General features: G+C 37.3%; 1 protein-coding gene across 3 annotated transcripts in view; it reads left to right on the top strand.

Moving 5' to 3' along the window:
• KIF16B (kinesin family member 16B) overlaps positions 1-26,867 on the top strand; it is a 137,191-nt gene that overhangs the window by 34,746 nt on the left and 75,578 nt on the right. For all 3 annotated transcript variants that reach the window (XM_084203166.1, XM_084203168.1, XM_084203167.1), the window contains exon 12: positions 4,559-4,618. In XM_084203166.1, coding sequence (XP_084059292.1) covers positions 4,559-4,618 — 60 coding nt within the window. The remainder of the gene's footprint in view (positions 1-4,558; positions 4,619-26,867) is intronic.

Genomic DNA, 26,867 nt, shown 5'->3' on the forward strand with positions numbered 1-26,867 from the left:
TACATATTTTATATTTATGTAGCAGTTCTGTTTATAAAAATGAAATGAAAATACTTATTCTCTGACCAGTCTGCCTTACTAAAAAAGTATGTTTGTAAATAGACTAGAGAGGGAAAAGCCACTAAATCGCAGTAATAAGTAGCAGGTGATCACAGTAAAAAAATATTCAGTGTGTAGAAAAAACAGCAAAAGATTATGGGGAGAATGATCACCTCTTCTATGTTTTGAAGCAATTTATAACTTCTGGTGTAGGGTAAATTTTTAGAAAATTTCAGTATTGAGATCTGGTATGTACAAATATATTAAGTTCCTAATTAGCTATCCTTTTGGGGGAGGGTCTTAGGTCCAGGCATACTTCACACTTTGCTTCTCACAAAGTTTTTTCAATAATCCAGCCAAATGTAGAGGCTGGAAAAAATTTCCAGACAGTTTGGATAACTCACAGCATCCAGAAGAATCTAGATATAATGGTACTATCATTTCTCTGACTAGCAGTCTTTCATTCTTTATTGTATCATTCTGTGTTAATTCTTTCCTGTGTATTAGCTTGCTTTGAAAGCTGTTGCAAATTGGCTAAAAAAAAATGAGAAGTCGTCGTACTTCGGAAGAGGCAAGTGGGAAATATTTGGAATTATTCAACTACATGGCAGCAAATATTTAGTTTTGAGTACTGCCAAAAAGATGCCAATCATATGTAGATATGATGCCTTTAAAAATGGCTCCTTAGGTGGCTTAAATGGTCAGGTTTACACTGGTACTGCTTCAGCAGTAGAATTAGAAAATTCATGTCTTGCTTTGAGAATCCTTTTTTATTTATATCCCTAGTATTTTTGAGTACAAACAAAAAGCTTTTATCTAAGAGCAGCTCAGTAATGTAAATTGCTGACTATTGGCTAATTAGAGTGTGTTTTTCATGTTCTGACAGTAACCATTGCTTATCATGCTCAGAAATGTTGGCCCTGCTGTCTGGGGTGTTTATCAAGTGTATTTTATTACCTTTGTCAGCCTTGTTAAAAGGTTATGTGATTACTATTCATGATAATTAAAACAGACATAATTACAGAAAATTCTTGGTAGATGTTGCAGTGGTTATAGCTTTTTTATAACTGAATGAGGGCAATAACTAATTTGTTTGTATAGATTTAAAGACTTTATCACCATATTTATATTTCCTGACAAGTATATGGTGACTTTCTTTAATGAGTTGATTTTCCTTATATAAGAATAATTTGGAGCAGTTTAATTTAAAAACGTTTCAATTAAAAGATTTAATTAAAAATGAAATGAAGTGTTTCTGAGCAATACAAATTGTTCTGGTATGGTGAATACAGCTGTGACTTCCTTCATGTTTTTCTTTAATATTTTGAAATTTATTTTGTTTTAATGTTCCAGTTAGCAGCACTAGGAATTATAGTAATGCATTGAAAAGTGTGCTTACTTGTCTTTGTTGAAATCTTGAGATGCAGGTCGAGATGAGAGACATTTCTGTTGCTGTCATGGATTAATGGAGCTGATCTGCAAATACCAAAAAAAAATAGCTGCAGGTGGCAAATGGGGAGATGTTTGGAGCAACTGCATCAAAGACTTCTCTCTTTGTGCAAGGGTGTTATATGAAAGTTACCTAAAGAGGTGAACATCAGCTTGATCAGGAAAGGAAGGACAAATCCTAAGCATTCTGTTGGCCTGACCTCAGTTTGGGGGAAGGTCAGGGAGTATGTCATCTTGAGTCCAGTCACACAGCATGTACAGAACAACCAGGGGAATCAGGCCCTGTCAGCATGGATTTAGGAAAGGCAGATCCTGCTTGACCAACAATATTGTATTTGCTGGGACCCTCGTGGCAGGCAGGAATGATGAATCTGACTCCATGTTCTCAGAAAGCTAATTTATTATTTTATGATACTATATTATATTAAAGAATGCTATACTAAACTATACTAAAGCATACAGAAAAGATACTTACAGAAGGCTAAAAAGATAATAATGAAAACTCGTGACTCTTTCCAGAGTCCCGACACAGCTTGGCCCTGATTAGCCAAAGAGTCAAAACAACTCACACCAGAATCCAATGAAACAATCTCCAAACACATTCCACATGTGAGCAGAACACAGGAGAAGCAAATGAGATCAGAATTTGTTTTCCTTTTTCTCTGAGGCTTCTCAGCTTCCCAGGAGAAAAATCCTGGGCGAAGGGATTTTTCAGAAAATGTGAATGTGACAAACATCAGCTCTTTCTATGAGAGGATGACCTGGTTTGTGGATGAGGAAAAGGCTGTGAATATTGTTTATCTGGACTTTAGGAAAGGCTTTGATGCTGTCTCCCACAGCATTCTCTTGGTGGAGCTGTCAGTTCATGGCTTGCACAGGTGCATTGTTTCAGAAAAATCTCTGGATGGCTGAACCAAAAAAAAGTGGTGGAGTTAAATCCAGTTGCCAGCCAGTCATCAGTGGTGTTCCCCAGGGCTCAGTATTTGGGCTAGTCCTCTGTAATGTCTTTGATAATCTGGATGAGGGGAACAAGTGCACCCCCAGTCAGGTTGCAGATGGCACTGAGGTGTGTGGGTGTTGATCTGCTGGAGGGTAGGAAGGCTCTGCAGAGGGATCTGGCCAGGCTGGATTGACGGGCACGGAGCAGCAGTGTTGGGTTCAGTAAGGTGAAGTGCCAGGTCCTGTCTCATTATCTCTGCTGGTCAGACTGACCCCGAGATGCTTTAGAAAGTCTCTTTTTCCAGGCCAGCAGTCGAAGAAGGAGCCAGAACTCTTCAGTTCTCATTCTCAAGGTTGTTTATTGTTTCTTAGCTAGAAAATGCTTTCTCCGACCCCCCAAGGTCCGTTCAGCAGGTCGGGTTGAGGCATACTGCCCGTCCTTGGGGTGGTGTTATCATTTTATACTAAAAACTACATGTACATTATTTACAATAACTTCCCAATACCTATTGCCTATGTCAGACAGTGAGCTGCTACTCTAAACCAATCTAAAAATGCCAACATCACCCAGAGGATGGAGGCTAGGAAGAAGAAGGGAAAAGGACAAGGCACGCCCAAATTCCTCCATTCTGGGATCCTGAGCCCCCATTCTAAAAACCTCAAAAATCTATTTTTCACCCTGTGACAAACTTACTATTATTCTGCTTAAACTTTCTTGACTTGTAATTCTTGATAGAAAGGTTGCTAAGTGTTTTTTCCAAGGGCTAAATCAAAGGCACAGGGTTCTTGGGTTCTGTGCCAAGGTCTCTGAGCCCCTTGGCAGGGTCTCGAGTCCTCCAGGGCAGCCAGAGGAATTCCCTGGCTTCCAACAGTACTGCCCTTGGCTCACAATACCAGGCAGCACCACAACCTGGAGAAAAGGGAACTGAAATGTGCCCAGTGGAAAAGCACCTGGGGGTGCTGGTTGACAGCAGCTAAACATGAGTGGGCATGTGCCCAGAGAGCCAAGAAAGCCAGTGGCACCTAGCCTGTGCCAGCAATAGTGTGGCCAGCAGGAGCAGGGAAGTGATTCTTCCTCTGTACTTGGCACTGGTGGGGCCACACCTGGAGTGCTGTGTTCAGTTCTGGTCCCCTCATTTCAAAAAGGACACTGAGGTGCTGGAGTGGGTCCAGAGAAGGACAGTGAGAGCTGGGGAAGTATCTGGAGCACAAGTGATAGGGAGGAGTGGCTGAGAAAGCTGTGGTTGTTTAACCTGGAAAAAGGGAGGCTCAGGGGTAACCTCACTTTCTACAACTACCTGAAAGGAGGCTGTAGCCAGGTGGGGCTCAGTTTTCTGAGCCCCAGCAATAGGACTAAAAGAAATGGCCTCAGGTTGCTTCAGGGGAGGTTTAGATTGGATATTAGGAAAAATTCCTTAATGGAAAGGGTTGTCAGGCATTGGAAAAAGCTGCCAGGGAAGTGATTGACTCACCATCTCCAGAGATATTTAAAAGACCTATAAATGTGGCACTTCAGAGAGATGTGGTTCAGCAGTGGCTTGGCAGTGCTGGGTTAGCGGTTGGACTTGATGATCTTAAGGTCTTTTCCAAGCTGAATGATTTTATACCCAGTGCTCTCCCTGTCTGTAACACCTTTGCAAGCATCTTCTCACTTCTGTGCTGATGACAATGAAGTGGGTAGTTTCTTTCTAAGTTGCAGCAGATTTTGCTCTGGTTCCCTCCTGGTTCACTGCTGCTCTGCCTCTTCCTCTGTGTGCCATCCTCTGGAGGGGATTTTTGCCTTACCATGCCTACCTGTGCCATGGGAAAGGAGCTGTCCTGTTAAAGCTAAGGGATCAGTCTGTGGCAGTAGGATTAAAGCACTTTATGAAACTGTTTGAAGGTAGATAATTATTTGAAGTAATTATCCCAGACTTTCCTTTCATCTTACAGTGTAAATAAGAATTTTGTGTTTTGAGGGAGAAGTATTGTAGATATGGCAATTATTGCAGGAGCATCAGTGCTCTTCTAAATGCTTAAGTATTAAACTTCACAAAGAATTACACAAACACTTAGTACTTTTTTTGAGAATGCATTTATCAAGAATTTTGGAAGAGATGTGATTTTCTTCCAAATTTGTTTTCTTTCATAGGTACAAGAACTGACCAAAGAGTGGACTAACAAGTGGAATGAAACTCAAGATATTCTGAAGGTAAGGCAAATAAATAAATATTCCTCTTGGCATTTGACCTAGCCTTAGTATTTTCCTCAAAAAAAAAGGTATTTTTTAAAGTCATCTTCTTTGGCTCAGCTTCTTGTGTTATTCACCATAGTAACCCCACAGTGCAAAACAGTTTCTCTCTAACAAATCTTTAAATTGCTGTATGGTTTTATTGAATTAAAAATGCAGAAACCCTGGGCCAGGGACAAGTGGATCCCTCATATCCTTGATACTTGTGTGGTATCAACAAGACCAGTGACTAATCACTTCTTATCTTCCATTGGGTATCTCAGTGGATGTAGTGCATAGTAGATATGGATTTTCCATTGTCCTGGTAAGATTTTATGTTGGTATTTGGTACATGACTAAGGTGGCAATCTGAGGTTATATTTTAATAGGCTACTTGATGATTCCATGCATTTGTACAAGCACATGGGTGCATGCACACATACACAGAGGAATAAATCCCACAATTTATTTTTTAACATGTTAACTAATATTTTTGTTGCCAAAGTGTTAACTGTTCTGTTAAATAAGAATTTTGAAAATTAAGCTCAAGCTTTGAGGATTTGCTGAACACCACTTGTTTGTAGTGCAATTCAAGCAAGCATTAGAAGTGATTTTTTAATTCTCTGTATTGCTGATCTCAAACTTGATTTTTCTTGTACCACTTGTTGGTTTCTTAAATTTTTTTTTTCTAGTCCACCACTGTCTTTGATCTGACTTCCACATGAGGTGAATGGCTCTGTGCTTGAAAATAAAAGTAAAGCACATACAGCGGAGAGAATGGAGCAGGGTTGGTAACTACTTAGCAGTTGGCATGACAGAGTGGTCTGTTTAATGTCTAGATACTGAACTGGGAATTATCAGTTGCATGTTCATCAGAGATGTTTTGGCTACATCTTCATGTTATTTCATTATTTTGAAGCATCTATACATAGAGAAAACTTTGCTAATTCTCTCTCTATTCATGTGTGGATTGGGAAATCCATTGTCACATGCAGCATTTGTGAGATTTGGTCAGTTGTGGAAGTGAACATTATGGGGGAAGTTTTGAAAGCTCAGTGTTGGAAATGCACTGGATCATGCTCATAAATTATAGAATCAGAGGAGGTGTTAACTGAACAATACGTATAAACAAGGGCAAGCTGCATTTGTTAAATACTTGAATCTAAAGGACTTCAACACAGAAGCTGTAATTTCTGATTTTCTAGTACTGAGCTTTTTCATCATGATTCTTGCAGCTTCTGTTTGAACTGCACTCTCATAGGGTGATATTTGAGTGTATGAATATAGTTTATATTCCACTTGTGGGTTAAAGGCAGTTGATTAAACTTTCTTTGTCCCAAACACCCTGAAAATCTGCAAAAGATTTCTTAGTTGTACTGTTCTATTTTACACCATTTCACTGAAGGTCTCCATATTTTTATTCACTTCTTGTTTAATGATTTGTGAAATCACTGACAGCATATGAGTGGGAAAGGGCTTTTTGGAAGTTTGCCAGGCTGAGTCACTGGAAAGCAGATTTTAAACTTCAGAGAGCAGGGGTGTTTTTTGTTATGGATTCTCTGTGAGTTCACTGGGGGTTTTGTTTTGTCATTTATGTTCCTCCCTTGCACACAGACACAGTACACGTTGTAATTTGTAAAAACAGATTGTCTTGGCACTCTGAGGAGTGAGACTGTCTTTGTCTTTGTATGTCCACATCACTGAAGTCACGCCTTCCACCTTCCCCATGCCATAATTCAGTGACTTTGAGGACATTCTTCATTAAAGGACTTAGAACTTCATGTTTGTATTATATTTAAAACCTTCTTTCCCTTGCCTCCCCCTGGCTTTGCTATGCTGAGATAGTTGGTGCCTTCCAACTCCTGACCTGCAACAGGCTTGGAGAATTTAAAACCATTTGCTTTTCAGCTTCTAACAATTTGTGCTCCAAATCTTATTTGCATATGCCTGCAAGATGCAAATGCACTTGTTTGTAGCTCAATGGGATTCCCTACTTTATTGTATGTAGTTATGCTTTTTTTGTACTAAGTTCTAAATATTAAAATTCACATGATTCTGAATTGTTCTTACAGGCTGATGGGAAAATCTGTCAATGTTTAAATCCAAAATAATTGAAAGGATTTTGCATAAGCCTTGTAAAATACAAGTAAGAATCACAGGACATGCTGGTGTCTTCCACTAGAGCAACAGAAAATTGCTGGAAAAAGTTACCTGGCTTTCAATGAATACAGTGCTTTCATCAGGCAAAGATGCCTGACAAATAAACAGTGTTTTGCAAGGAAGATGTTCCTTAAATTTTTTTACCTTTGCCAATTATTTAGACCAGCAGCATCTAAATGCTACCTTGAAAATAATAGAGAATGAAAAATACTTGCCAGCTAGAAAGTACCAAGGAACAGAAAAATCCATGTGAAGGCAGATTTTTGATAAAAGTATTTGGCAGCTTAAAATTAAATTTTTCTTGTCAGCACTGTACCATACGTGCAGCTGACATGCGCATCCCAGTATTATTCCTTATTTCTGTTGGTAGCTTTTGTCCCCTTTGACATTTGTGTGTAGTTAACCTGAAGTTGTGTATTTCCATCTTTAGACTGAGGATGTTGAACTATCCTATCTGCAAATGTTGTCAGTTTTGGATTTGGGGTAGTGTGCAGTGGCTGAATGCCACTGTCAGCAGTGAACATCTTGTGTAGTCTTTCATTCTGGTGATGATAGGTTGGCCATTTCTTGGCCTGGGGGTGGTAGCACTGATAGTGTGCTCTTTTTCTTTTGTGCTTTTGGAAGAATCCTTTTGGAGGGTGACTGTGGGTGGCTTCCTCTGGAGTCTGAATTATTGTCAACTCACACCGAAAGCCCGAATCTTTTCCTTTTCTGTATTCAAAGCTTAGGATACTGCATACGTCAAGGTTTAATTTTGTGTTGATTCTATATGAAGGATTCTTTATTGTGTAGCATGGCAGGTTCTTGGTGTTGGTCTGCCTGAAGTGCCAAGTGTTGTTTATAGTAGTGATGTTTGTTTTCATCCTTGATCTTCTCACTGTAATACAAACTGACACTCTAACCTTACTTAGTGCTCCAATCTGTCACCCGTCCTTGGTTTTAATAACAGCAAGGATATTTGAATGTTTAATAAATTTTATCAATATGTGGATGATGCTTCACCATTGGGTAAAATACTGCATCAGAGCTCAAAGTGCTAGTGTTTGGTTTGAAGTCCACAGGCTTTGGGTTATTTCTTTAAATGTCACCAAAGGATTGCACCTTACAGAACAGTGTTGCTTTACATTGCTTCTCTGTCTTCAGATGTCTTGCAACCTCTGCATTTAACTGGAGCATTTTAGCTTTCATCTCAAGCTCATTGGATCTTTGTGTGAATTTTTTCTGCCTTCTTCTAATGTTCTTTCATATACATTCCCAAAAAGAAGAGGAGGAGGGAAGAAATCCTGTTTGCTCTTTTCCTAGGTTTAGTCTTCTTTGTACTGTTCTGCTAAAGATCAGTCGTGGGATCTAAGATGTTAGGGTAACCTACCCAACTTTTGATTTTTTTTCTCTTAACTGGTAATTTAATGAATTGATATGAAACTTCTTTTGATGTGGCTGCTTTATTTGACTGCTTGTGTTGTCGTTCTCCTAGAGATATTTTTTTTTAGTGTCACCTTTTTTTGTCATGCTTTGTGCGTGTTTCAATTTTTTTCTCTAACCTTTAGCAGCTTTTAGATTAATCTTTTTAAAATGTGCACTCCTTTAATTCTCTGCTGGTTTTTCTTCCCAACTTTTCTTTTAAATTTCTCTCTCTTTTTCTGTTTGTGTAGAAATTGGTATCACTTCGAGCTGTTGCCTTTTAAATGTATGTCATTTGTAGCTAGTGTAAAGGTATTTAAATGCTCTTTTAGAATTATTTTTAGTTTGAAGTAGATTTAAAGTTCCCTTTTATTTGCTTATTGTTTTGTTTGATTCTAACCATGACATTAACTTTGTGTGTTGATGTCAAAGGATGTAGAGGGATCTCTCATCAGAGTCTATTAAAGGGCAAGGGTGTTTTTTGTGTGTGTATGTGTCTAATTCATGTGATCAATAGTTTAACTAGTCACTGCTTCAGCTGGCTTTGTCCTGTTGATTTAGTGACACCACCTCACTTGCATCAATAAATCTGCTGCAGCACTTTACCACACAGTGTGCAAATATGTTATTGAACACTGGTTATTGATGATTTTTTTGATTATTCTTTTTCTTTTTTGTGCTGTTTGGTTGACTACTGCTTAATAGTGCATATTTATTTCTTAACAAAGGTTATTCCTACATGAGGAAGAAAACTGTATGTAAACTGCTTATCTTCAAGCATTAACACCTACTACTTGTTTATATCATGCCTATTTTTGGGGAAAATGAAATATCCTTGACTTGCCATGATGAATAAATACAGATTAATACCAATTATTTTGGTGGACATACTCATCTAAGCAGGGGAATTTTCTTTCTTTTTGTTATTTTGAAGCATCTATACATGCATAAAACTTTGTTAATTCTCACTTTATTCACATGTGGATTAGGAAGTCCATTGTCACATGCAGCATTTGTGAATTTTGGTCAGTTGTGGAAGTGAATATTATGTTGGATGTGGGAAGTTTTGAAAGCTCAGTGTTGGAAATGCACTGGTTCATGCACATAAATTATAGAATCAGAGGAGGTGTTAGCTGAACAATACATATAAACAAGGGAAAGCTGCATTTGTTAAATACTTGAATCTAAAGGACTTCAACACAGAAGCTGTAATTTCTGATTTTCTAGTACTGAGCTTTTTCATCATGATTCTTGCAGCTTCTGTATGAACTGCACTCTCACAGGATGATATTTGAGTGTATGAATATAGTTTATATTCCACTTGTGGGTTAAAGGCATTTGAGTCAACTCTTTGTCCCAGATTCTTTAGGAATCTTGCCTATATGCAGTAAGGACAGTTGGAGACCAAAACTCAGAGCAGCTGTGTTGCTCATTACAAGGTGTAGATCAGGGTGAGACAAGCAAATATATTTTATTTTAACAATTTGCTTTCCATGGTGGCTTGCATACCACAGTGAACTCTGTCAAGAGCAGCCTGTTGTGTTCTATATAAATGTTGCATTTGTCTACATTTATTTTCATGGCCAGATAATCTTTAAAACACATTTCCTGAATGGTATTAAACCACTATTTTCTCAGTTTTTCTGCCTGAAACGCTGGGCATGCATCACCATTTTGCTGTTTTATGCCTTGTTGTTACCACCTGTTAACTGTGACTCACTTGTCTGCTTTTCCTCTTCTCTTTTGTGTTGTGTTCTACCCCAGTGTGTTGCCCTTTGAGCATTTGTTTTCTTCATTCTTTCACATCATTGCTTTAACAAGCTCAGTCCTCAGGTGGGAAGTGCTGTCAATTAGCACCTTCTGCTTTCACCTAAAATTCTCGTGTCTACGTCCACTTTTGATGGCAGCAGGGTAGAGGAGTTGCAGAAGTTCTTGGGCTCCTGAAAAACAAGCTCTAGGACTTCTAAAAAGTAAATAGGCTTTAATCCTGCCCTTAAGAAGTCCGTGTGAGTTTTAAAGACCTCTGCTCACATGCCTGTGGAGAGCAGGTTCTAAAATTGATTCTATTTACAGGTCAGATGCAAAAAAGTGGTGTTACAAGACTGGCGTGCATCTGTATATAAAACAATGTGTACATGATGCTGCATTTAAACCCTTGCAGCTTTGGCATATGTGTTTATTTGTATATCTCACAGGAATTGTTTCTAAGGTTTTTTCTATTTCAGTAAGTGAATAATTTTTATAAACTTGCTGTTAGTTAGGCATATTGGTGCGGTATTTTGGTTGTAGTGTCTGTTGTTGGCAGTGTTTGAAGCATGTCAGTCTATTTCAAAAGGGACAATTACATCTGTACTTCAACTTGAACAAACCTTATTTGATATTTTATAACTTCTTTTATCATCTGTTTGTATTAGAAAACTCTTACTTCATGCTTCTAGGTTTTTTTTCCTTTCTAAAAGCTATGTCCTCTGCTTGAATTTTTAATAGGTTTAAAAATCTCTGCAAAATTAACACACGATTGCACAGCTCTGAAGCTGGCAGAAAGAATTTAAGTCAGATGTTGCTGCTTTGCTTTCTGTTAGAAAAGTTCATAAAATAAACAGAGTAGCAACTCTGTTCCTAGGGGTGTTGGTTTTCTCAATAATTTTGTCCTCCAGCAATTATGTAATATATGTTCATTTATCAAACTGAATTTATATGGAAAAGCAAGATGCACATTCACATTAAGCAGTCCCTTATTAACATATTATGTTTCATAGAATTGCCTTCAGCTGGCTTGTGAGGGCTGTGCAGAGGAAAAGATATTATGAAAGTTTTAAGAGGGATGATGTTAATTATTCTTGTTTATCTTGGTCAGTAATCACTCAATAAATGAAAATAGCATCTTTTCTCTAAAGCCTGTTTAACTGTGGTTTTGATTTCTTGCACTAGATGTCACTGCAGATACAATAATCAAATTCTTCTGCATGCTTAATTTGGATTTCATTCAGATATTTGAAGGGAAAATGATTTGCAGTATATTGAATTTCATTGCTGTTTGCATCCACTAAAATAAGTTTATGAGAATGCCAAAACATTGCTTTAGGAGCAAGTCTTGAAGAACCTGAGTAACTGTTCTGACAAAAACACTTCTAAACAACAATTCACAGTTGTAATGCACTGCAAAGTGATTATGTACATTAAGATTTATTGCAATTATTTTCCAGTGCATTTTTCAACCTTTTTCAACTGACAGTATATCTAGAATGTTTGAGAAATTTAGCTAAAGCCTTTAAAGCATATTTCTTTTCTTAAATTTGTATCCTTGATATTTTAGAGATGTCAGAGATCAGTTTCTGAGAGAAGGGCAGTATCTTTTATTTTCTCAGGTAATACAGGTGAGAAAGCAAACAGGCTTTTGGACACAGATCTTTCACCAGGCCACTTCAGTTAATTGCTTTCACTGGATATTGCAGTTGAAACACCAGTGGCAATGATATGCAGTTTCTATTTATAACTGCTTCTTTTAACTTTTTTCTCTTGATTAATCACTTCTGGAGATTTATAATTGAATTTCAGTACATGAAAATTTAATAAGTTTGTTTGGTTTTTTAAATCTTTTTCAAGAAAGTTGTCTGATAACAAGGGGGTGTTTACAGTTCTTGGTTCTTTTACATTATTTACCCCCAGCTCCTGCCTCATGAGCAGTGATGAGTAATATCAAGCTTAGCTCTCAATTTTATTAGGATTTGTTTTATTACATCTGGCCTTGTGCATTATGTATTTATTTCCCAAGTGTAGCAGTTACTAGCAGTGGTTGTAGTTAAAGCATCATCTATTCTGGTCAGAAGATTTCTCCTTTGGAATTTGAGGTTGGATAGAGATTAACCAAATATGATTTGTTTTACCTTAAAGAGACATTGTTTTTTCATACTCTATGACTGAACAGATACCATTATTTAGTGATGATTATTGCTTTACCTGAGTAAGTTTGTCTGTCTCAGCCTTGGCTTGCTGTTGTCAGAGCATGAAAAAGGAACTGAACTGAGAACTGGTGCTACTTATCTACTGTAGCTCTTTTCCTAACAGAAGCAGTATTGAAAGGGTCCCAGCCACCTGAGGAATGCTGAGTGCAGCAGTCAAAAGTAGATTTCAAAAGGAATAATTGTCTGCTTTCAAGTCTTTCTGCCACCTGTGTTCATCTGATGAAGAAATCTCCTTTTTCTCTTGCAGGTGCTATAGCTGCTTGTGGTGCCTTTGTGGTGGACTGAGCACTTTTAACTTTCAGTTTCTGCTAGAAAGTTGTGATCAAGGGATGCCTAATGCTACTGATTGTTTTTTGTTTCAATTTTAAACACTTTTTTCCACTTGTCACCAGCTGGGCCATAAGAGAAGCACAACTGGGGACTACAGTTTCTGAGCTCACCAACCACTGATTAAGGCAAGGTTGAACAGTTTGGTTGATAAGGCTGTGCATTTCAAAAGAGCTCTCCAGTGTCTAGGAGTAGCCATATAGCCAAATATTTCACTGCCCTCCTCCTCCTTCCAAGTGGGGCCCTGCATTTGTGGATTATTCAGGCCATGCTTAGCTTTAATGCATCACTAGAGCTTGTAGGTGGTTTTCAAATGAAAGGGAGTCAGAATGGTTGCTTTTGAAATCCTTTCTACAGCTCAGATGCCACTTGTTCAACAATTCCTCCTGGGCATTTGTTCTGCTTTCCTATTAATTATCTTGTGCCAGGAAGGTGGTCTAAATTGAAATCAGTGGAAGCTGATTTCTCCTGAAAGAAGAAGAAATATATCCTAAAAACTGTTTCTCCCAAAGGATCAGCAGAGAAGTATTAAGAGAGAAAAAAATGCAAATTTCTCTTTGGATTTGGCTGTGGGATGGGAAGGAAGCATTCCAACATCAGCAGTTTTAGATGAACCCCAAATTATATCTGCCTCACAAAACAAGCTGTTTCTAATGGCAGTGTGATATGAAATGCTGGAACCATTTTATTCTGCTGCTGGTTTTAGCAGTATATTTAGGAGTTTGTTGCTGTGTGATTCTGATACCTTTGAGTGCATGGTACTGTTATCTGACTTTGCATCTTAAATGGCAGCTGGGCATTAGCCTTGATTCACAGTCTTAAACACAGGTGCCAGCACAGACTGCTGCAATCAGTTAAGAATGTGCATCTAACTATGCATATTCCTCTGCAAAAGTCTTCACTGTTGTGTTGCTAGTCCTGAAGTCTGTTTTTTCTCCTTGATGGTTGTTGCTTGTTAGTATGCATAGTCCTCCTTTCTCCTCCTATTCCATTCAATAGCGTGGGTTCTATGTTGATCCAGAGGAAGGAATTCACAGATTTAAAGCAATCTGTTACTTTAGATTAATCTCTACAGAAGTAGAGATGAATATCTAGGTAAACAGTAAACAGAACTCTAGATAAATGAAACACTTAATTCTCCCATTGCCCTAGAAACATGTAAAAAATAGCAAAATAGCTTTTAAAATTAATAAATGTATTTGTTATGAGCCTAGGGTTTTTTTCTCTCTATAATTCCCTGACTCATTTATCATCCAGCTTTAGCAACAAATGAGGTAGGAGTCCTGTAGATAATAGTCCACTGCTTTCTCAATTCATTCCCAGAATAAAGTCTATGAAATAAATTATTTACAGGTCCTGTAGAAAATATGTTATCGTGTAATTAAAGGCTGTTTCGTAATGCATATGGAAGAAGAGATGAATGAAAATAGCCTGCCTCTTTGTCTTCCAGGCAGGTCTTTTCCACTTTTTAGCTGTCAGCATGAAGAATACTGAGGGTGGACTTGCTGTCTCCTAGCAGGGAAATATAATATCTCCTGCTTGGTAGTGTCAGAATGGCAAGAAAAGTCTTGTTCTCTGCCCCAAATGTCAGTGTTGCTGTATGCAAACTTAGTTGCCCTTTGTGTGTCCTCAGTGTGTTCACACATAGGAGACTCTGGAGCCTCCTTCACTTGGGACAAATTTGCTCTGGGTGGGTGTCTTACTTCTTGAAACAGAAGAATGGCTTTCCCATAGATCAGGCTAGTGGGGACAGGAACCAGCCTGCAGCAGATGCTCCAGCATGGAAAATAGAGGCTTTGATGGTTAAAGTTTTATAAGCCACTGGAAAACAGGATTTTACAGACTAGTGTCCAGAAAGCCAAAATTGGAACCTCTGCTTACAATTAGCCAAATCCTGCAGCTCTATTCAGGGGATTTTTCTCAGATGTCAGAAGTAGTTCTGTCTGTGCAAAAAAGTCTGAAGTGTTAAGGAGCAGGCATTTCAGCTTAAGTTGGTCATTGGAATTCAGGAATGAGGGCCAAATTTCCTGAAAAATAACTTTGGATATGCTAAAGTTTCTTACAGAAATCCTTGCAGCACACTAAGTGTAGAGGTGCTTTCAGGTGCCACCACAATAGTAGAGTTTCTGTGTGTTGGTAACCAGCTGTATGTCAGCAGTGAGCAATCTGTTCTGAGAGGGAAAGAGACATAATGAAAAATTGAGAGGGTAAGTTGACCTCATGAGACTAAAAACTGCTCCTGTAATTTCCTTATTCTTTACATCATTCATTTCCCATCATTTTAGCTTCACTGTCTTAGCAGTTGCTCATTTAAGCAGTTCTACATCCTGCATTGGCCTTTTTTGACTGGTGTTCATTGCAGAGAGCTATTGATGCCTCTCTGGGCTGCTGCAGGAGCACCTGCATTTTCACAGTAAGCTGCTCACAACAAAAATGCAGTTTTCTGATCTTGCCTTTTTGCAGACTCTTCAATTGGCATCTCTTACTTGATGAGGGCGCTACGATCTGACCCTTTGGGGGGAAAACTGCTTAGGAGGTTTCTGCAGTGGTGGTTTTCTTTGTAGTTTTGGATAGTAGAAATTTCTTTGTCTCAGAAGAATGAAGTGTCTTACCTCTACTAAACTTTTAGTTTTAAATGCACTGAAACCAGTACAGCCAATAGGATAGTGTTAATTCTTTGTTCCATTATCTAGAAGGAGAAGACACAGTAAGAGTTTGTGCCTTACCCAACCTCTATATGCACAAGAAAATCAATATCCCCTTTCATAAGTGATGGCTATATAAGTAATTTATTGCCTATTAAGGCAATTATTTTTAATGTTAAGGTATTATTTTATTTATTATTTTTATATTAAGGCATTATTTTTAATTTTCAGAAATGTTTTATTGAAGTCCCAGGACAGTCCCAAATGAAACTCTGGCATGTGCACAAGTTATAAAGCATGCAACTTGCTCTGATGGTGTGTTCCATATCTCCTCCTCTCTCATCACTGCCTCCCAAATAGCATGTACTGCTTTTGAGGCTAGTGATTCAAAATTTATTTTGATATTCCAGAAGCCATACCTGTGTCAAACTGAAATAAAACATGGGGTAGAAATTTGATATTGTATATGCAGCTTTATAAAAAACTAAAGTTTTTTAAACAGGCACCCACTAAAATGAGGAGGAGTTTACAGGTACAATACAGAGCAAAAGAGCTTTTCCTGCTTTAATATGTAGGCTGTCACTTCAGTGATAATCTCTGACATTTCAGAGTTGTTTTCATGGAACACTTTTTTTTTTTAACCCTGGAATTGTTGGTCACAATTAGACACGATTGAATTTTTTTCAGCTGTTAGTGTTTTGCCTTAGCTGATCTGTTTATCGTAAGTATTTTTAATGGATCCAGTCTATAGGACAAGAAGGGTATTCATGTAACCAGTTTTCATCCAAAACATAGCAAGCTAAATACTCAGCTGTGCTTATTCCTTTACCTTTTAAGGAAATATTACTAGTAAGTCCAAACCAAATTTCTATCTTTTGAAATACTTTTTTTACTCCTCTCCTACCTCTTGTTCCTTTTGTCCATACACTAAATGCTTTCTCGTACTTTGAAGTGAAATTTCCTTTTTCCTCTTTTAGTTCTTTGAGTATTATGCATAGAGAAATCTTTTTCCATTTTCAACTTTATCAATAAGTTCCCTAATGCTGGCATATCTAGTGTTTCTTGACATCCATTTCCAGTATTTTCTTATATTGGGAAGTTACTATATATATGCTAGTTGTCTAGAAAACTATTGATGAAGTGTCTGTCTGTGGCATTCACATCCTCTGAAAAAATCCTTTTGCCCAGGATTTTTCTCCTGGGAAGCTGAGAAGCCTCAGAGAAAAGGAAAACAATTCCTATCTCATTTGCTTCTCCTGTGTTTTGCTCCTTTGGGATGTGTTTGGAGATTGTTTACCCACAGGTGATTGTTCCATTGGATTCTGCTGTGAGTTGTTTTGGCTCATTGGCCAGTTGGGGCCAAGCTGTGTCGAAGCTCTGGAAAGAGTCAGGAGTTTTCATTATTATCTTTTTAGCCTTCAGTAAGTGTCCTTTCTGTATTCTTTAGTAAAGATCATATAGTATTATAAAGTAATAAATTAGCCTTCTGAGAACATGGAGTCAGATGCATCATTCCTGCCTTCCTCAGGGCATTCCTGCAAATACAATGTCTGTCTCTCTTCTGGATGGCAATGCAGCATTCAAAATTAAGGACTGGGTCTGTTCCATCTCTTAAGCCTTTGGTAGTTTAAGCCCTCAATGCAAGCATGAAAAGGTTTATCCACAAAAATCAGATGAGTTACCTGATATGCAACAAACCAGTAATTACCCACTAGAGAGAGACATTGAACATTTATTTCAGAGTTGAACAACCCTGGATGCCTGCTGGTATTCCACAAATTGAGCACACCAGCTGTCAGAACTTGTTGCTATTTATACATTTTAACAAACACAGGAATTAGTGTACATTGGCTACAAGTCACCTAATTCTCATATTATTAATTGGCATTCCTTCTTCTATTGGTTAATGATTCTCTCACTTCCCATGTGAATTAGTCTGTATGCTCAGGCTTTCTCTTCTTTTGGGTCTGTGGATTTCTAGGCTTGGTGATTGTGATCTGCCCCTGCCGAAATAACCTTTTACCCAGTCGAAGCTGATTTCAGCACAACTGGTGAGTTGGTTTATTAGTTTCTTTCTTATCTTGGAATTTCTGCCATATGTCCTTGTGACCCATAAATTTTGCATTTTCTGGGCCCACTATAAGTGGTGCATCCTTCTTCCCAAGGTTTGTTAACTTCCTCCTAGGTCTGAGATCACTGAAGCATGTCCAGCCCTAAACCTTAACTAGGCAATTTTAGCAATGAGAACTTGGTTTTTCTAACACCTGGACATCACTTAGAGCTTGCTTGCTGCTCTCTGATTTATGGGTTGAATCTCCCTTCTTGTTGATTAGGCTTGAAAGTGTAACATACTTTCTTAGAGAAATTTTGCACATTCCACATTTTGCAACACTCTGTTGTTTCCAGATATTTTTTCTGACTCTTGTAGGTTTTTCCAGTTGGTCCATAGAAAGATTACTTTATAATGCAGGATTTTTTCTTCTGGTACATTTACATATTTTTCCCTCAAAGTATGAAAATGTTACTGAGATACAGTAGAGAGTAGACTGAACCCTGACAATCTAATGTAACTTAATATCCTTCTCCTTCCTCTACAGTCTTCCCAGAAGGACATAAAAATATCTTGTCAGCTGTGATTGTCTCATCCAATAAGAGTCTTGTTAAAGGGAGTGCAGATTCAGTTTTATTTGTTGGAGTGTAATGGGCTAGTGTTTCAGGTTATCCCTGTTTTAGGTACTGCAGTATCAGTTAGTGCTTGAAGATATTTTAGGTGTCTAATTCCCATCTGAAGTGCATTTGGCTGTATGAATATCTTAAAAACACAGGGCTTAGACAGAATTCTGTGGGGCTTTTTTCTTTTTCCAAGTGCAACTTCCTTCTCTGTGAAAGAAGTCTCATTGTTTTGCAGGAACTTTTTCAGCAAAAGCTTTGTGGTTTCAGGCAGTTTCTGGCCTAGTAATAGTTCATCCATGAATATCATTTCTATGTCTGGAGTTTTTGCCTTTATGTAAATACAGAAAACATAATTAGGACTAATTAATCCACGACAGACCAGACAAGAGCTTAATCATCTTCAAAATGTCAGCTTCTGTAGAACTTTTTGTTAAATATTCACATTTAATTTCTTTCAAAGTCCTTTTTGCAGCATCTAGACAAACTGTAGCTGAAGTATTTGTTCTGAATGGGTTTAATTCAATTATCAGATTTTCTCTATGGTACGTGTCTGTTAAAAAGTATCTTCCTGAACAGACACTGCTCCTGACCCTTGACTGTCAAAGGCTGCAAGTTTATTTTTATTTTCAACTGTTTTTCATTGCCCCTTGTTCTTATTTTGCTGCTGTGTTCCCAGAGCATAAGGAAACAAATCTGAGATGGGTTATACTTCAAAACATCAAGAACAGCGTTTCAAGTTATTTGTCGCAATCCAAAGGCGCTCAGACCTTTGCTTATCTGAAGAAGCAGTTTGATGCTATAAGGAGTGAACTTGGTTTATTACCTGCCCTTGGAAGCTTCTTAGCATCCTCCTTCATTTGCATTCCTGAGTTCAGGCTGCAGTATCAGACTTATACTTTTGACTAGATAATGGCATGGTCACCACAAGGATTTGACAAGGTGGTGGATGGAGCTCTGAGCAACCTGGTCTGGTTGGAGGTGTCCTGTGAGGGTCCCTTTCAACCTAGATCCTTCTATGATTCTCTGATAGCAGGCCAAAAAAGCTGCTGATGGGACTCATGAAAAGAACATACTTGAATCTTCTGAAAAGCAATGATTTGTCTGTCTTGTTTTTTCCTGGTTGAATCTGGAGATGTTTGCTTTCAAGAAGAATTTCTGGTCAGGGGAAACAATTCAAAATCCCATCTTCCAAGCATCATACAAAGTTTGGTTACTCTAAGGAACAGAATAAGCTGTCCAGAAACTTAAAAAAGCCCAGTCAGGGTACTTGATTTTGCATTATGTTTAGCACAAAGGAATGGCATGTCCATAGTTGTCTGGGTTGTTTGCTTTTTTTTTTATTTGCTTGTTTGTGTGGTTTTTGTTTGATTTTTTTCCCTCCAGTGGGATCTGCCTGTCATTTGTGCTTCTGCAGCTTCTGTTGTGACAGCTTTTTGATGAGAACCGAGAAAACCAGACTTTGAAATATTGATATGTCAATTGATCTGCAGAATTTGTTAATTTCCTAGTTATATGTTGCAGGGATACTCTGCGTTTTGGGGAAAACAATAAATCTTATGCTCAGGCAGACTGTCACATAACTAAGAATTATCTGTCTGAAAGAAGAGAAGCATATAGTTATATAGTTTGTTTTCTGGTGTTTATTTGAGTTGTTAATTGGCCCCTAATAAGAAAACACAGATCCATTTGTCTTTCTGGTCGTGTATTCCAAATTTTCAAGGAAAGCTTTTTCCATTGAGAAGTGCAACTGATAATGTGGCAAGTATGGAGTCATGCTTTTGAGCAGCTGAAATGTTTGAAGTGCCCAGCTGGTTTACAGTAGTCTGCCTGCCATTTGCCTCTGTTAATAGGCTTTAATTACCTGATCACCTTGTTGTCTCTTACTCTTCCTTTCTCTGGTTTCAATCAGTGGAGATTTGGCTGCAAAATCCAACATGGATTTGTGGAAGGAAGGAGGCTGTGGTCTGATTGACCTTGATGGGTTCCAGAGTTACAGTCATATATAGGGAACATAGCAGAAAGGCAAAGGAGAATATTAAGGTTAAGATTCTATTAACCCATGGAAATTGTATCTTACTGTATCCCTAACCCAGGGAAATTTGAGTGTTTCCTCCTGAGGAATTTCCTTTTGGCCATTTTCCTTTCAAGTTGCTAGTCTCTTAAGACCTAAATTGATTAGCTGAATTTAAACACTCATTAATACTCTTAATTGAAATATGCCTGGGAGAGAATTTGGTTATATTTGGTTTTATGTTTAAATCTCTATAGTTTTGTCTAAGTATAAGCTACTTTACACAGTAAATCTAAAGGTTTTCTCTATTAATAAAATAACATATTTAAACATTAATGCCATAGATTGCTTTGGGAAAAGCAATATCAAAGTTTGTCCTGGCTTCAACAAGTAACTTTTGTTTACCAGTGATCTTGTTGGTCTTAATACACCTGTCACCTTGGTTTCATTAGGAAAGGATGTGTTGTACATGTTAAATTCAAGGTTACTTCTGTGTCACATAGTCCTTTTTGGCAGCAATTTTGAAAGAGATTTTTCATGTGCCCCTGATAGCTTATGATAATGAAGCATCAAATGACTGTTTCAAACATCTAGTCTGCTTTTTGTTCAAATGGTTAGCTTTAGACTCATTTTGTGGTCTTCTTTAACTTCTGAAATTATGAAACTTGGTGTACTGTATGCCTCAAAGGCTTAGGAATAAAAGAGGGGATTTGCCCTCCATGTGTTATGGCTGGTGCTATTCACTTGCTAATCATTCTAAGTCATTCAAAAGTGCTCTATTTTACACCATATTGGTGCATTAATCCTCTATTTTGAGGTGATTTCCATAGTGGAATGAATCACCTCCAGTAGATGTATAGTTTTGAGGTGCAGTAGTACCTGTCAGGAGGTCACTGAGAATTCAGGTGAGAGACAAGGCTGCCATGATACACAGCATTTGCACACTCATGTTTTCAAATCTTAGTAAGGTTTTCAAAATAACATAAAGCTTTTCCACTGAGGAAATAAAACTTGACTCATTTCTTACAGTGTGCAAATATAAGAAATGCCATTCCTCCTTTGGAGAACACTGCTTCCTCTTTTATTGTTTTATATTAGCTAACAAAAAGTCTTTTCCTGAAGGTTTTTGTCAGAATGCAAAAAAAAGGCTATCCAAGTTAAGGTTCAGATCAGTTGGCAAAATAACAATTCTCAGTGGTTTCTTCTTGAGCTTTGGGTAGATTGCTTTGCATTTTGACCCTAAAAGTACAGCAGGTTTGCATCTTTCAAGGGGGCCTTATTTTCTGTTAGTAATTGGCAAAGCTGTGTTAGTTCCCTTTCATTTGCCCTAATTTAAAAAAATATTCAAATGTGGCAAAACTGCAATCTGCCAAGAAAGCCATAATGTCTTGTAGTCTAGATTATATAGTACAGTGTAAAAGATTCCTCCCTTCTGAATTTTTCTATTCAATTTTTGCTGAACACACCAAAAAAAGTGAGGGGAACTTAACCCTTCAGTCAGTATTTGGGATGTCTCTCTTGGCTATGAAATATGATTTCAGTATTCTTGTTTTTTATTAGATATGATAATTCTTATGGCCTTGATATTAGGGACTGATGCCAGATTATAGATATCTCTGTATAGATTGTTTTTATTTAATTTATTTTTAAAGGACACTTCCCTTTGATTCATATGGTACCTATTTCCTGTGACTATATTTCTGGATTTCTACTCTTGTCACCTTGACTTTTACCCTTATTTTGTGCTTATCCTCTTTTTCAGCCTACCTTTTTAAAGTGTGCTGTGATCTTGTTTGGCATCTGCATGTGTGATTCATTATGAGTATGATTGAAATTGAGGTAATTGTATTGCAATTACAGCTGAAGCTTTTGGTGTCCTCTTAATGTTGTCCTTTAAAGCAGTTTAATTACTGTACTGGGCTGGTGCAAGTTAGAATGACTTCTTCATTTTCATTTTGTTATTAAAATTGAGAAATTAACTGTAGTTTCATTACATGTAATAGAAGGATGGGTAATATTAAACGTGGACATTTCCTGTCTTATCTTCTGGCTTTCAATCATTTTACTAGAAATGATTGAATTTAGAGAATTCAAGCCATTGACTGTGTATAATTATACAGTTTTTATATCTGTATTTCTATATGCTTATCTTGTATAGCTTTAATGATAGAATTGGAGTATATTTTTTAGATGAGATCTATTTCACTGGAGTTAGAATAAAGGGAAGATGTTTTCATAAGAAAAGTTCAGTTTTTCCAGCTGAGTTTACCTGCTTTACAAAAGAATAGTATAAAAAATCCAAAAATCCTAGTCACTGTATGATGGACACCAGTTGCTAATGCTATTTGTGCCAGCTGAATGCACCAATTATTTTATGCTTTGGGTACACAAAATCAAACTGATAGTTTTTAAAGGGCACTTTATCCTGTCTTTTTGTAATATCCTCAAATGTTTGCCTTGAGATCAAATGGAATATATATTTTATGATTTCTGACCTTTTAATAGGCTTTTAATTTGCATTAAAAGCATCACATAAGTGACAGCTTGTGTTGTCTTTAAGTGACCTAGTAAAACCTAGCACATAATGTCTGGGAAAGAAGGTAAGGTGATCACACCTTCATCAATTTCTAGAAAAGTAATTATAAACTCTGTTCTCAAAATAAAATGAATGGAAAATAATTTGCTGAAATATTACCTTGTGGAAATAAGCATTTAAAGCTAAATGCAAATGTTAAATTCAGAACTGTTGCTCTGACTTATGTTTGTTATGCTGAAGGGAATTGTGGAAGGACTCTAAAACTTGGCTGACATTGCCTTCTGAAAAGCTTATATTTGCTGGACTATTAAAGAAAATTTGCTCTTCTTGAGAAGACTTCCTTGAAATGGTGTCTTTTTTTCTGCCATGTCTTTCAAAATCATAGTTGTAACTCTCTGTAAATCTCTTAGGTTTAAAACAGCAATTTCCTATTTAATGAATATCTGTCATGTCGTTGGTAGTCTGTGATTTTTTTCTTGAGCTGGATGATGCTGGTTTGTCTGCTCAGTGTGTGCTGGATCTAGTTCTATTTAACAGTGATCCCTGCTAGAAACAGTGGGGGCCTGCTGCTTCTCATGTTGGTGGATGTTGATGGAGTGTTTGACCCTGGGATGTACAGGAAATTATTTCCTTATTTGTGTAGTGTGGAAGTAAGGATTTAAATATAATAAAAGTGCTTATACTGAGGATGTGATGGAAGCAGTGGTACTGGGAGGGGAGAGAAGTTGTAGGGGTTTTGGGGAGGTGGTCCTGGAGCACATTTTTGGGCTTAATCATGTTTAATAATCTCTTTAAATGTGTTAAGTGGTGAAGTTTGCTGGTATTAAGGGTAATTTTTCTAGCAGAGCATCTGAGAGAGGATTGGGTGAGCCTAAGGATAACAGAAGAGTTGTTGATAAATTTTTTGCAATGCAAAGGACTTAATACACTGTGGAAGAGGAGGAGGATGGCATGAGACCTGGCTGTCATGAGATGGTACATCTGCATGAAAGACACATGAATCTGGAAGGATCAGATAGATATTGTGTGTAGTGAGGGGAAAGACGGGTGTACATGGTGCTGGCAAAATTTTATACACACTGGGAACACACCATGGAAGTCAGCAAAGAAAAAGACCTTGAGAAGGGGTGTGCTAAACCCTGGGATATGGTGATCCTGGGCATCTCCTGGGGGAAATGCTTGGAGTTTGGCATAGTATAACCACAGCATAGAGAAGATATACCACTGCTGCCAGTATCAATGAATAAATGCTGGAGAAGGAAAATTATTATTTCAGCTGAATGTCAATAATGATGCGAAGTGCACGAGTATAAACTGGCTATTAACAAGTTCAGACCAAATATTTGAAATAGTTTTGTGCTTTATAATGGATGAGAGTCTGATGTAATCTATAAAATTACTTGTTATGGTGTTTGGGCACAGCACTTGTGACACAGGAGGTCACTTCTCAGTTGTTTCTCCTCAGGTAGGAGAAATGTTGCTGGCATTTCAGGCAGAGGTAAAATTCTTCAGGTTTTCCTTTAATTACAGAGCCAATCTAATCAGCTTGCTTGTGTTTTGTGAGACTTACTGGCAGCTTTACTAATTGTGTTCTACACTTGCCTCTTAATACTGTGAGTGCAACTTCAGTAGTTGGCTGTCATCTTTATAAATAAAATAATTAGCATGCAATGCAGTTGAAAATTCAGAGGAGTAGTCATTCTGTTTATGTAGCATTTTGAGAAGAATTATATCTAGAATTATTCTGATAATTGATATTATGTAAACAGAAACAGAAGTCTGTCTGCAGTATATTCCTCTTATGTCTTGCAATTTTTAATCCGTGCAAAGCCTGCATTAGGACTGTACCACAAAAATGATGGGAATAAGCTCCATGTGGGTGAGTTATGGTTTATTCAGCTGCACTCAGTTTTGGAGTATAAAGCAGGGCAAGCAGATAGCAATCCTTCTCCAGAAAACACTGCATGCTTTCTGTGTCTGTGATTCTTTAGGGAACCCCAAGCCATGCATACCCTGTGCCTTTGTCCACAAGTACCTCTTCTCCTTTTCTCATCTTTTTTCCAGGTAATTTCTTGCAGCCATGTAAATTATTGGTGTCCACAGTGTCCTTGTATTTAGCAACAAAGGGTTGCTTTTTGGTTTTGAACTCCTGACAATCAATTTTCTTTTCTACTTCCTCATATAAGAAACATCAAGTGAGCACTGCTTGTTTGGGAATTTCCCCCCTTGCGTTTTTTGCACATTCATCACAGTCCTGCCCACACTTTTGTCTCATTTTCTCTTTTTGTGGAAGGTTTAACTCTGGAAACTCGAGCTTCAGTGAGAGAAGTTTTGAATTTTCACTCATGCTGATTATAGCATGACCAGCTGAGGCTGCTTCACCCTATGTCCTCCCTCTGTTTACATAGTCTCTTTAATACCATGTAGCTGCTGGCTTTGGAAATAAATTTTTTCAGGAGCATTTGAATTCTGAACACTGGAATATTTTTTCTTTAAGTATGAAACATTTGTTTCCAGTGATTTAAAGGAAATGCAAAGTGAATTGAATACATAACTGGAGGAAGAGCAATTAAGAATTAAGAACTTTGCTTTTGTGTGCAATTTACATCTATACATTATATAAAGGACTTAATGTTAGTGCTGGGCCATTGAGTATAGTCAGACATTTTTGTGAACTTGGGATATAATAGCATATTTTGAAAAAAATCAAATGCACCTAAAGTACCTGTTAGCATAAGAATTTTCTCAAATATAGTCCGGTTAAATTTTAATGCCACGACTTTTGCCATTGTATGTTTTTGCACATAATGTTTTAGTTTGATATTATGTGGGTTTTTTGATAATTTAAATGTAGAAATCTAAACATCATGCTGGCTAAGTAAATGGTCATGTTTTACTGAAAGTGTCTGTACAGTGTATTCTCAGGACTGTGTGCCAGCAGCTATCTGTTCAATATTTAAATAAAGGAATTGCCTTTTTGCATTGGAAAGTTTGACAAAAATTGAACTCCCCTGAGAGGTTGTGTCCACTGCAATGCACTAATTACATGTAGTCTTTAATATGTGCTGGGACAAAAACAGCATAATGTTTTCCTCTACTATTAGATTGGCAAAGGAATGTTAGAAATGCCTTTTGGATTTTCTTTTTAAATTTAATTCAGTATCTTGTTGGCCAAAAAAAAGTAAAGCTGTGTGCTTCTGTTTTTGTGTGTGCATTCAAAGAGATCCATAGTGGCCTTTATAATGGATAGTTTTATATGATGATGATGAACTTTTCAGCTCAAGTGAGTACTTCAGCCATAGATTTGTTCTTAAACTACCAGATCATATCCCAGTTCAGAGGTGCCACTGTATCAGTTAATACAGTAAACTTACTACATCAGTACAGAAGAAATGAGTTTTCACAAAAGCTTTTATATCTCTCTATATAAATGTAAATGAATTTACTGTATCAGATTAGTTCTGATAGCTGAGTCAGAGCTGAAAGCAAAGAGAAGAGAATTTAAATATGCAATATAATCCCTTTATTTTAACTTTGACTTGGAGACAAGTTTTTTTGTATTCTGTCTCAGAGTTCCTTTCTCAGTTTCTACTCTTCAAGTGAGTCCATTTGATCTAACAGCTCCCAAAGAAGAAAACCTTTTCCTGCTCCTACCACAGTGGCCACTTGTACCAACCAAAGTGCTCCTCTGTGGATAATACTCAGCTTTCTTTATTTTCCCCAGCTTGTGACCACATCTTAAATACTGAGGGAGTATGTGTACACTTTCCTGTTCAATGATAATTCAAGCTAAGAAGCATGTGGGTACATTCAGCTTTTTTCAACTGCATCTTGAGATTTTCATACATTTTCTGAATTAGTAATTTTTAATAGGGGACAGAGACCTTTCATGCTCTTGTAATTTGAGTTATGGATTCACCACTTAAAATTATGTGGCACAAATGGAAGTGAATCAAATAGTGCATTAAATCTAATAATTTCTCTGCCCTGTAATAGCTTACAGACCTTCAATTTATTTCAAAAAAGGTCTGTCCCTCTTCAAAAACATTCTTACTATGCTGTCGAGGATGAAAGAGGGACAGTTTGACTACTTCTTTTGGGCCTTTTTCTTTTCCTTCTCTCTCTGTTAGAGAACAGAGTAATAAAGATTTATTGTTGGTGGTGTTTCTGTGATTTCATTTTGGGGCAGAAGTGCACAGTTTGGCTTTTGGAGGAATCCTTGCAGAAGCTTTTGAATTTGGAATGAAATTTTAAACCAAGTGATTAAAGTTCAGGAGTTACTCCAGGTATCTGATTAATATTCAGATTGTTTTAGTAAATTGTGTCTGAAGATAAAAGCTTATTTAGAGCCTGTATTAAGCTAAAAATATTATAGTTAATCACAGCTACTGTCTGCTGCATTTCTTATAAAATTTCCATTAAGAGGATGCATTCTGTGTGTGAATGGTAGTCATTTACAAAATGTAACTCTAGAAACTCAATTAATTTGTGTTCTTTAATTTTAGATCTGAAT

This window comes from Fringilla coelebs (assembly GCF_963513975.1).
Source record: "Fringilla coelebs genome assembly, chromosome: 3".
NCBI lineage: Eukaryota > Metazoa > Chordata > Aves > Passeriformes > Fringillidae > Fringilla > Fringilla coelebs.